Source organism: Petromyzon marinus, chromosome 57, assembly GCF_048934315.1.
Source record: "Petromyzon marinus isolate PM22_M1 ecotype Great Lakes invasive population chromosome 57, UKy_Petmar_22M1.pri1.0, whole genome shotgun sequence".
Lineage (NCBI taxonomy): Eukaryota > Metazoa > Chordata > Hyperoartia > Petromyzontiformes > Petromyzontidae > Petromyzon > Petromyzon marinus.
In genome coordinates this window covers 8,371,622-8,382,414 of record NC_133723.1, presented here as the reverse complement: position 1 = coordinate 8,382,414, position 10,793 = coordinate 8,371,622, and the positions used below count along the sequence as shown (strand labels likewise).

Sequence of the window (10,793 nt, the reverse complement as noted above, 5' to 3'; positions counted from 1 at the left end):
GTTTTGCAGTAAAATATTTATTTTGTCTGTACTGTGCCCCCACGGTTATGCTGCCTGCCTTCACCAAACAACATAAACCAGCATGGTGAAGTATGGTCAATGTCTGCGCAGCGTGGCGGAAGCCTTCATACAGCAGCGGATTGACAAGAGGGCTGTAATTTACTCACGTTTAATGTTTTCATTCTAAAAATCAAGCAGCAAAAAAAAACATTTATATTCGAACGTCGTAAAAAAAAACGATAATACAGAAACAAAAACAACATGTCAATAAATCAAACAGACTTTGAAGAATAACGAGCGTGGCCAACAGAAAAAAAACATAGCTCAGCATTTTAACAAAGAGATGGTAATAACACGGGTAATAATTCAACATTAGGTTTGGAATTTCAGCTGGAATTTCCTGCACCGTTACTTTCATGAAAATTCGCTATCACGATTGACAAATAGCGTCTCGGTTTGTGAAATGTATTTTCATAAGAATATGACGTATGAAGCACAGGGCAATATCATTCCATCCCATTGTGTCGTCATACCTAAAATACCTCTTAACTGAGTTTTGTATTTATTTTTGGAACGTCACAATAAATTGGTCAAGTTACATCAATCTGCAGCGGAATTTGAGATTTATCCTCGCATTTTCATGGGTTTTTAGCAAGTGGCTCGGCTTACCACATTTAAAACAAATATATTGTGTTTTAAAGCTTTCGTGACTGCAGGGATTCATATTCTTGGTTCTTTCGGTAAAGTCGCGTAGAAGGGAAATAATAAAATAACAAAAATAAAACAATAAAATTCTCACGACGTTTCGATTGCAACACAAGCAATCATCATCAGGTGGGAAAACCACAGCAAGAAAAAATTATTGCTGTGGTTTTATTATTTTATTATTTCCCTTCTACGTGACTTTACCGAAAGAACCAAGAATACAAATATATTGTGCATGAATAATGCACGGAAGTGCGACGACACAGGGGTGTTAGGCTTTGTTGTCAGCAGAGTGCAAGTGCAGCAAAATCCATTGTTGTACTGTAGTTCTACGCTCCCAACGTCCACGCCCCCCACCTCTAACCAAATCAGTTACGTATGGTCAAATAACGACACGTGGTATCCAGTCCCCTGCTTGTGCTGCCACCCTTAGGTCAACCGAGCCTAATTTAACGAGCACCTGTCAAGAACGTGTCCATTGCGGAGACAACGGCGGTGAGCGGTGATCATGTGCGCGCTGCATACAAGACAAAGACACCCCGTGTAGCCTTAACAGACTGTTGGGGCAAGTGCTGTTAGCGAGCACCTATGAAGGCCGGCAGGGCACACGAGGGGATGGGTGGCCAGCACCACGCCCGACCGCCTTTGTCTCCCCAGTGGCGATGTTTATACGTCGCATCAGGTCCTTATTTGAGGCTGAGTCGAACTAGGGGAGGCCCAGGACCGGTTCAGATAATCGTCACTGGTGTTGGCCGTGAGCAGGAATCGAACCCGGGTCACCAGGTTCGTAGCGCAACGCACTAACCTCTACACCAACCACTACACCACCTCTACACACACACGTGTGTGTGTGTGTGCTTTGTTGGTTTTTAATAAGTGCTCGCGAACAGCACTTTCCAGGACTGCCTATGTGGCTAACAAAGGGATCTTTTTTGTATTTGTATGGTGGCCAGATGCACGGACACCATCTGCATATGAAGAAAGTCATATAATCACAGCACGACACGCTAAAAAGGTACCTCACGCTACATTTATGTGCCCTAATTGTAGTGTTTTGCAAAATTGCATGACGTAAGTTTGTAAGTATAGCATTTAATATAATTATTGGTGTGATATTTATTTATTTGTGAAAATCACGAATCAATGTGATTTCTGTTCGGGGAACTGTGAAAGGACAGAGCTTTTTTTTTAATTCACAAGTTAATAAAACAAACATGCAAACGCATGGATTATGGTAATGCTTTTTGACACGAGCTTACCATTTGAAGTTTTTAATTAGTAGTATGGAAGCCAACTGCGAACGGTCTGGGAAAAAATAGTTTGCATTTTGCTGACTGGTATTGGTAAATTCAGTACACGTGTAAAGGAATCGCAGAGTTTGGCTCCAGAGGTCTGTTCGTCAGTCGATTTGTTCCTAAGTCCAACTTTACTCCTGTGTTGCGCCCGAAACGTCGTGATTTAATTTATTTTATTTTCTACCCACTTGACTTTACCTAAAAAGCCAAAGAGTATGGATCCCTGCAGTCACGAAAACTTCAAATCTAGATTCAAACATTTTGCACGGCATGTCCACTAAACACGGGGAATGGCTTTGAAAGTTGTATCATCTCCTGGTGTTTCATGTTCTACAGATGTATATGCCACTGGTTCTTCATGTGGCATCTACATGACATACGGGCAGGTTTGTTTGAATCTCTAACAGTTCGTAAGTCGAATGTTCGTCAGTAGATGCGTGTCTGTAACACGTCAGGGAATCACTTAGTTCAGGCAGAGCCCCAAAGCCATTTCCTATACTCCTTTTATCCCCATTCCACGTCCTTTATGGAACTTTCCCTGCCTCTCCACCATTCCCCTTCGTTTCTCCTGACCGTCTCACACACCCTACCCCCCCCCCCTCCTCATTTGCATTTGGTTTCCACCCTTGTGCTTTTGTTAATTCACCCTAATGACCAATCAGATTTGAATGGTTATCCACCTTCCAATCAGATTGCGCGCCCTACGTGTCGGCTCGTACCCCCCCCCCCACCCCGTGATAGCTCCTCGCCAATGAGATTCGAGTGCGCTATTTGAACTCTAAAGGCGCTAGAACCCTGTGAGTATACATTTGTCGAGTTCATTGGGTTCGCCTCTCAGTGTCCCCTTACACATGTAGATAGTGTTGCTCTATACTACTAAAACTTTCTACTTTGTTTCACTAGGTATATAGCTCTTTGTCAAAAGCGACATGGCCACAAATGATAGTCCAACGAAATTTATAGCAGGCAAAATACTCTAAAAGACGTGATGTTGATTCTAAATGTGGAGGGGAAAAACCAGATGACCCGGAGAAAATTCCACGCCGTCACGGGGAGAACATGCACATTTTCAAATATACAGCAGGCATCAGGATCGGGATCGAACCCACAACCTCTTGTATCTTCTTGGTTCTTTCGGTAAAGTCACGTATTTATTTTTTTATTTTATTTTATTATGTTTTATTTTTATTATTTCCATTCTACGTGACTTTACCGAAAGAACCAAGAAGATGAATGCCTGCAGTCACGAAGGCTTTAAATCGAAATCTCCTGTATACCGGGCGAGATAGTTAACATCTCGCCACCGCGGCCCGCCCACTGGCATGCGTCTCCAAGAATTGGGCAGCCCCTTTGACCAATGTGTCCAATTTCCAATCAGTCAATTCCACAATAAAAGCTTTCGTGAGCTCTTATTATCCTCAATGGGGACTGAATCGTTGGGTCGTTATGAGTCAGGAATGTCCGTTGTCTTGCAGGACCTGCACGGTGTCTTGACGCTGCTTTATGAAAACGAGCTGGAGTGCAAGGAGTGGTGTGTCGTATATGACAATAAATCACAACACCTTGATGAAGAAAGTGAGTCTTTTGTGATCAAAAAAAGTGAAGGCCGAGTTGTACATATGTTGAACTTCTTTCGTACGTAGCCAACCATGCCAATCGGAGCTATCCGCAGTGTTCGTATATTCTGGTGTTACTTTGGCAAGTGCCGACTCGTTCGCGTTTGCTCCGGTCCCCAGTTGGAGCAGGCGCTCTTGTTCTCATGTTAGTGTTACAATGCACGATTAAGATGTAAGTTTTTGCAACGGGGCACAAGGTACACGTACAGCCTCTCTGTTAATCCACTGCTGGACGAGGGCCTCCCCAGACCAAACAGGTCGTCGGGGTTCAGTTCAATTATCTTGAAGTATCCCGTGAACCAAGAAGCCCTTAAATCGGGTCTCATCAACAAAAACAACGACACCGCCGCTTACACGACAAACGCAACAAGTCACGGCAAAATAAATCAATGATAAAACAATAATTATTTGACCTAAAGCTTTCGCGACTGCGGGGATTCATATTCTTGGTTCTTTCGGTAAAGTCACGTAGAAGGGAAATAATAAAATAATAAAAATATAAAACAATAAACTTTCTTGCTGTGGTTTTCACACCTGACGATGATTGCTTGTGTTGCAATTGAAACGTCGTGATAATGTAATAGTTTTATTTTTATTATTTTATTATTTCCCTTTTACGTGACTTTACCGAAAAAACAATAATTATTTGACCGTATGTTACCATGCTGGTCAGTGCACATACCTGTCAACCCCTTATCAGTGCCCTATCTTATTACAGACCAATTCAGACCGTATTGGTCATTCCGTGCCCCTTATAAATCTCAACGTTCATCCTTCAAAGTTCTATCACAAGGCAGAAACACAAACAAATAGACAAAAAAAATTAATTGCCCCGTATTGAAACGGCTGTTCGCCGTATGGACTTCAAAACTCAATTTCCCTGTACAAGAATACGGAGTTAAACCGTATGGGTTGACAGGTATGAATGCGGATTGTTGATAGATGGAGGGAAGAGAGACAGGACATAGTAGAGTACAAGGCCGTAGCCACGGAGTCAACATGGGGGGAGGGGCACCAAATCTTCCAAGGTGTCTCGGAGTCCCTACCCAGAAAAATATCTAAAAAATTCACTAACACATAGGATGGACTTTTCATTTTATTTTACAATAATGTCTAATAGTGTATATTGTATTACATTGCTCTGTTTTTACTTTTTTTACCATTTCTTGTTTCATTGTATGTAATGGCAGAGATTAGGGATGAATAAAGTACAACCATAACCACAATCATATAAACAGAAATCTATGCATTGATTTATATGAAGACAAGCGCAGATATTGTGGCCAAGGTTTGGCAAATTGTTGTTTTTATTTGCATCGCGTAGGATTTTTTTAAAGCACTATATTGGGGGGGACATTTTGAGCATATTTGAATATTGGGGAGGATGTGTGTCCCCCAATATATATTATAATTACCGCCTCGGTAGAGTACAACAATGGATATTGGTACACTACACCCTGCTGACAACATAGCCCGGTAGGAGCTTTACTTCGCCATACTTCACCATGCTCGCCAGTGCAGGATGGTTATGGGTTATTTGTTGTTTTTGTCTGTCAGTTCAACGCCTGCACATTTGTGTCCGTGATACGTAGGCCCGGGAGTGACTTGCGCTAGAATCCTGGAGCAGAGCCGTAAGAATGTGGTGTATGTTCTCAGCGGCGGGTACGAGCGTTTCACCGCACTATATCCATTCCTGCGCTCCCAAAAGATCATCTACACCCCGCAGGTAACAGAAGACAATCCGGCTACTCTCAAGTCAAGCTTATTGTGTTTAACTGGGCGAGGAGTCAAAAAGAGACCAGGATAGTCTCGTGAGCAAGAGTGACCCAGTCGCCAGAATCACACCACTATTAATTTCCCCTATTTTTCACTCATGCCGTGTTTTTGTATTGTTTGCCATTGTAACTTGCCGACCCGTCCAGACTGGACATCTGTGAAAAAGAGCTTTATAGCTCATTGGATTCCTCAGTCTGAAATAAAGATTCTGATTCAAATGCTCCTTATTTGTTTTTGGGTTAGGCTTCGTGGTGGTAGTTTTATGCCAACATCCTCGTCATTAACCCCTCCATCACCCGATAAGATTTTCACGTTTACAAACATTATTTATACCTGCCGATGTATTGATCAAATACAGACCAATGAAGCACCATCCGCGAGCAGTTAAAACTAACTAACTACAGATGTGTGAAACAAGCAAATGCAGGGTTGCATCTGGATATCAGTGCCAATGTGTTTTTTTGCATTGTCATTCAACATGAGCCCGGTACAGAGGATGAGCCCTAACAAAGGCGAGGGGGCACAGAAACGCCATGGACAAGAGTCCTGAACTCAGTGCCCCTAGGTTTAGGGGATGGGAAAAAATTGGTTCATTGCCATGCCTCTAACTATGTTTCAAGTCTGACTTGTTGCTTTACTCACGCTGATATTTTATTTGTAATGCGGTGCCTGGTGAAATTGAAATCAAGGAGCATATGAAATAGTTTTGATGTGTGTTATGTATGGTAAATAATTGTATTCGTTGTTCATTGCTCTACTGAAGTTATTGTGCTGTGAATGTTCCAACAGGAGCTGGACTCATTGTTCGTGTACCCAGTTGAGTTAATAGCCGGATGCCTCTATCTGGGAGATGCTAACCAGGCCAGCTGTGCCTGTGTTAAAAAGGCACTCAAGCTCCGAGCCTATGTTTCCATTACGGAGCAGGAGGGATTAATGTGAGTATAATAGTGGGTCCGTGGTCTGCCAATGAATCACAATTTATAATAATTTGCATCATTAGACCTCTTTTGCCAGTACCAAAATATAATAATAGGGTTTTTCCCCTTTTTTTCTGGCAACAAAACTGAAACCTTTTTACAAGGATTCATGTCTGCATTAACCACAATACCTGCTGTCAAAATACAAACAAAAAACATACTATGATAATATATGATGCATTGTCCTTGAAACTGATTGGTCCACACCAAGGGTCGGCTTTCTTTTGAGCCTCGACCCAATTGGTGCTCGACCAGATGATGCCTTTTGGCCTTTTGGCGTCATCTGGTTGAGCACCAATTGGGTGCTCGACCAGATCATTTTCATTGCTGGAGGGGTTGCCCCCTCTACCTGAAAATCCTGGCTCCGCCATTGGCGGTGACCCATGCAATCACGATCCATGCTCAATCCCACTCGGCTCTCTGAGATCTGACGAGGTGGTGTGCATTCCATGCGATTTGGTTCAAGGTGGATGGGTTTAACAGATTTAACGGTTCCGTCATTTGTTGCGGCAGCTGTGACACCAGTGACGCTGCACTACTGAGTATCCCCGTGGCGGAAGACCAAGGTGCTGACCTGTTCTCCCACTTTCCCAACATATGCCAGTTCATAGGTACGTCACATGCGAGACCCTTTTCACGCCTGCGTCGCCGTAAATAGGCGTCAAGAATGAGCGGCAACATGAGATTCCGTTTGTGGATCCTTTTTTTCGGCTGGGTCGTCCGGTTTCTCCCCTCGACATTCGGAAACATGCGTCGAGATTTTTTAGATTGTTTTGCTGCTATTAATTTCCACGCGATAAGCCACTTCGTTGAGCGGTAATTTGGGGCCAGGTCGCTTCTGAAAAAGAAGCTGATAGCTCAGTGGGGCCCTTACCTGGTAAGATAAAAACACATTTTAGTTTTTAATTGTATAGATTTTTTAAGTTATTTGTTTACCTTTCCTGTACAGGGGAGTCCTATCGTGTTGATGTATTGTTTGTTGTAAACGTTCTGATCTGCCCCTGCTGGATATCTGTGAAAAAAATTGCTATATTAGCTCAGTGAGCCTTACATGGTAAAAAAAAAAGATTTTTTTTAGTTTAGATTATAATTATGCTTCTTCTTCCTCTTCTTCTTCTTCTTCCAGATGAAGCCCTCGAGTTGAAAAGACCGGTGCTGGTGTTCTCCCAATCGGCCATAAGCCGCGGGTGCACGGTGGCCATCGCGTACCTCATGCATCGCTTCAAGTGGGACCTGCAGGTAAAACGCGCGAGACAAGGCGACGAGACGCGTGTTTGCTATCCCACAAACCCGGGCCCGCGGGCCCTGCAGCCCCGTGGACCCGGACGTTGGCCCACCGCCTCGCGTCACGAGTAGGCCCGCTCCGCGGGCCTACAAAATGGCCCACGTGCCGTATATTTGTCCGTAAACGTCGGTACGTTGGTCGCTCGCAACTCATCGGATATTAGCGAGAAATGAATATTTTTTACTTCCGTCACTTCGAGAGCCTCTTTGTCAGAGATAGAATTGCCCCAGAAGCTGCATCTAGCGATGTATCACAGTGGTTAGATAACAGGCCTCACATTTGGAAGGTTTGCGAGTTTAAATTCCATTTGGCGGGGGGGGGGGTCTATTCAGCCCATCATACTTCCAGGGTCGATAAAATAGTACCACTTTGTGGGGAAGTCAAATGTGGGTGTCCTATGGATATAATCACCGGTGTCATAGGAATTAAGTTGATATTTCAAAATCCCTCCCACCTTGCTCTCGCTCATTCATCTCTCTATTGAATAATTTGTATTGCGATGAGAGTAATTAGGCCAGGTATACACACTCTGTCGGATCTTCCAATTGTGGCCCCCTCCAACAAACGTTTTATTTCCTTGAAATAACTTGCTTTACATGACACTTATTTTTGTTCATATTTATCTTGAGCCCGACTTTGCAAGCCTATTTCGTGAGGGCCTTAAGTCATTTTCTTCGAGTTAAATTTACTTGTCGTGACATGGATCGAAAAATGGCAAAAAATTTTTTTTAATAAAAGCTGTAAACTGTGCATAAGAAGCATGTCGAGGTGTATTATGGGCATTAAACTGACAGAAATGTAAGTGCATAGTCTGCCTATTGTCTAGATACCCCATCAGAGAACTCGTCTGTCTGTTTATTGTTGAGCTTCCCTATCACCTGCCTACAGCATTTTAAGAATATTAAAAAAAAATCATGAAAAATCTACCAGGCTAATGTTTTTTTTTTAACGCAGAAAATAGTGCATGTCAATCAATTGTGGAGGACGAACAAGAAACAGCATAACAAAGTATGAAAGTATAAATATAGATTATTTAAAAAAAACCCCATCAATCTTCTTAGCATGCAAACCACAAGAGATGGTATCTGACAATTTGGCACCGCGATCGAACTTTCATTTGCTTAACATTAGCGTCCAGATTTCACGGTCACCCAATTGACCGTACCTCACCAACATTGCACCATCCATAACCGTTCTCACGACGCAGCGTTTGGCACGTTCAGTATCAGCGTGGGACTCTTGCCTTGCGCCTCTGCCGATGAGCGAGTTTCGGGTTCCTCTTCGCAGAAGTCGTGGGGGCATCTGCTGCAATGCCAACGCAACGTGCGACCGCACCGTGGATTCGTGGAGCAGCTCTCGCGTTGGGAATTCAGCCTCCACGGCCGTGGTATCACCAACATATCTGACCCCAACTACTGAAGACGCCACGTGACTCGTCGCCGTTCCACCAGGCATGTTGTTGAGGACTGACTTGACTTCACTGGACATCCGTAAAGCAAGAGTTTCATGTAGCTCGTCGGATTTCCCCCCCAGTCTAAAATAAAGATTCCGATCCTTTTGTCTTTTCCGCACTGTGTTCATTCACCACACTGCACACAGTGCCGGATGAAGCTCGTGCAGGACCTGTAGCATATTTTATGAAGGGGCCCTAAAGTAATAAAAAAAAACATAATTTTAAAACATTACTTGCATAGTAAAGTGATTGTATTTTTTAATTTGCTATACAGCCAGATAGTACGACAAATCGCTAACCTTAAACACCCAGTCGTTCGTAAAAGTTGAAGGCGGTATATTACTATAGTAATAGAGCAAGTGCAGAATCACTGAACCGGAATTGATAGCTTGGAAGCGTTTAGAGCGGGGCCCTTGAAAGTGCGGGGCCCTTAGCATATGCTTCTAGGATAATCCGGCACTGCACTGCATGTTACAACGGCACAATCACCCACGCAGTCACTCACTCAACCACACTTCAGGTCACAACAACGCACTCGCCCACTCGCTCATCACACTGCAGGCCACGACACTTCTCTTCCTGTGCACTGCTTCTATTTCGAAATGCCTCCTCCCATAGTCTCTTTTCCCCCAAGCTCCTACAATAACAACGTGTTACACCCTTTGTCTAATGTACCATCAATCGTGCTGTTTCTTTTGGGGACTTTGGTCCGGTGCTTAGCAACCGTGATTACCCAAAAAAAATAACGGCACATTTAACAATGAAAAAGCAAAAAAACAATTTTTGAAACCTAAACATCTGCGTTATCACATAGGTATGCACCATGTGAGCCAATTGTTATGCAGCCAAAAGCATTGAAATGTATGCCATCGTCAGCCACGGTCAGTCCGCTGCTGAAGGCCTCCTCCGTCCCACGGGATGTGACATACTCTCTGCTTCTTGTGGTAAAGTCACGTAGATAGAAAAAAATAGGAAAAGAAAACGCGACGTTTCGGTCACAACACAAGCGTCCGTCTTCAGGTGAGAAAATGATCTGCTGTTGTGGCTTTTATATAGGCACGGGAGGGGGGGAAAGAGGGGGGGGAGGAGTTTTGTCGAGTCGTGGCTGCAGGAGTTCACGGGGGAGAGGGGGGGGGGGTTGTGGCGTGCAGGGACGGGTGGAGCTGTAGAAATTAGCATGTCAATGAGCTTGAATTAATAACCGGAAATCAATACGACACGGGTGGGTGAGTGAAAATCATAGCAGTTAAAACTTGACGTGGTTGATCACGTCCTTCCAATGGTTGCTCAATCTGAATCCATCTTCTCGATGAAAGTTTTGTCTGCGTTTGTGTATCTGGATGGCTTCATGAACAAATCTCTGATGGTAGCCCGAGGGTTTGCAGAGCACCTTGGTCTCGGACAAAACAATGTCATGTGTGGACGTGACAGTCCACATCCAGCACCTTCACGCGAGTTAATCTCTCGTCGCTCCGTCTCCTCGGCGTCCGCGGGCTGCTGCGGGGCTACGCAGTCGTCAGCAAGAGGGCAGTGCACAAAATCCAGTTGTTGTGCTCTATGCTCCAACGTCCATGCTCCCTGCCTTCACCAACCAGCGTGGTGAAGTGTGGTCGAACAACCTCCCGAGATCTGTACGGTGTAGGGAGGCCCTCATCCAGCAGTGGCTTGTCAAAAAGGCCCGTACTG

At 44.1% G+C, this 10,793-nt stretch overlaps 1 protein-coding gene across 2 annotated transcripts in view; it reads left to right on the top strand.

Annotated features, from left to right (window-relative positions):
* The window catches only part of STYXL1 (serine/threonine/tyrosine interacting like 1), a 13,035-nt gene extending 3,823 nt beyond the window's left edge, over positions 1–9,212 (top strand). For both annotated transcript variants that reach the window (XM_032975914.2, XM_076052741.1), the window contains exons 2-8: positions 1,659–1,720; positions 3,476–3,575; positions 5,209–5,342; positions 6,182–6,327; positions 6,883–6,980; positions 7,496–7,608; positions 8,942–9,212. In XM_032975914.2, the coding sequence (XP_032831805.2) occupies positions 1,659–1,720; positions 3,476–3,575; positions 5,209–5,342; positions 6,182–6,327; positions 6,883–6,980; positions 7,496–7,608; positions 8,942–9,073 (785 nt within the window). In that variant the 3' untranslated portion in view covers positions 9,074–9,212. The remainder of the gene's footprint in view (positions 1–1,658; positions 1,721–3,475; positions 3,576–5,208; positions 5,343–6,181; positions 6,328–6,882; positions 6,981–7,495; positions 7,609–8,941) is intronic.
* The last annotated feature ends 1,581 nt before the right edge of the window (positions 9,213–10,793 follow it).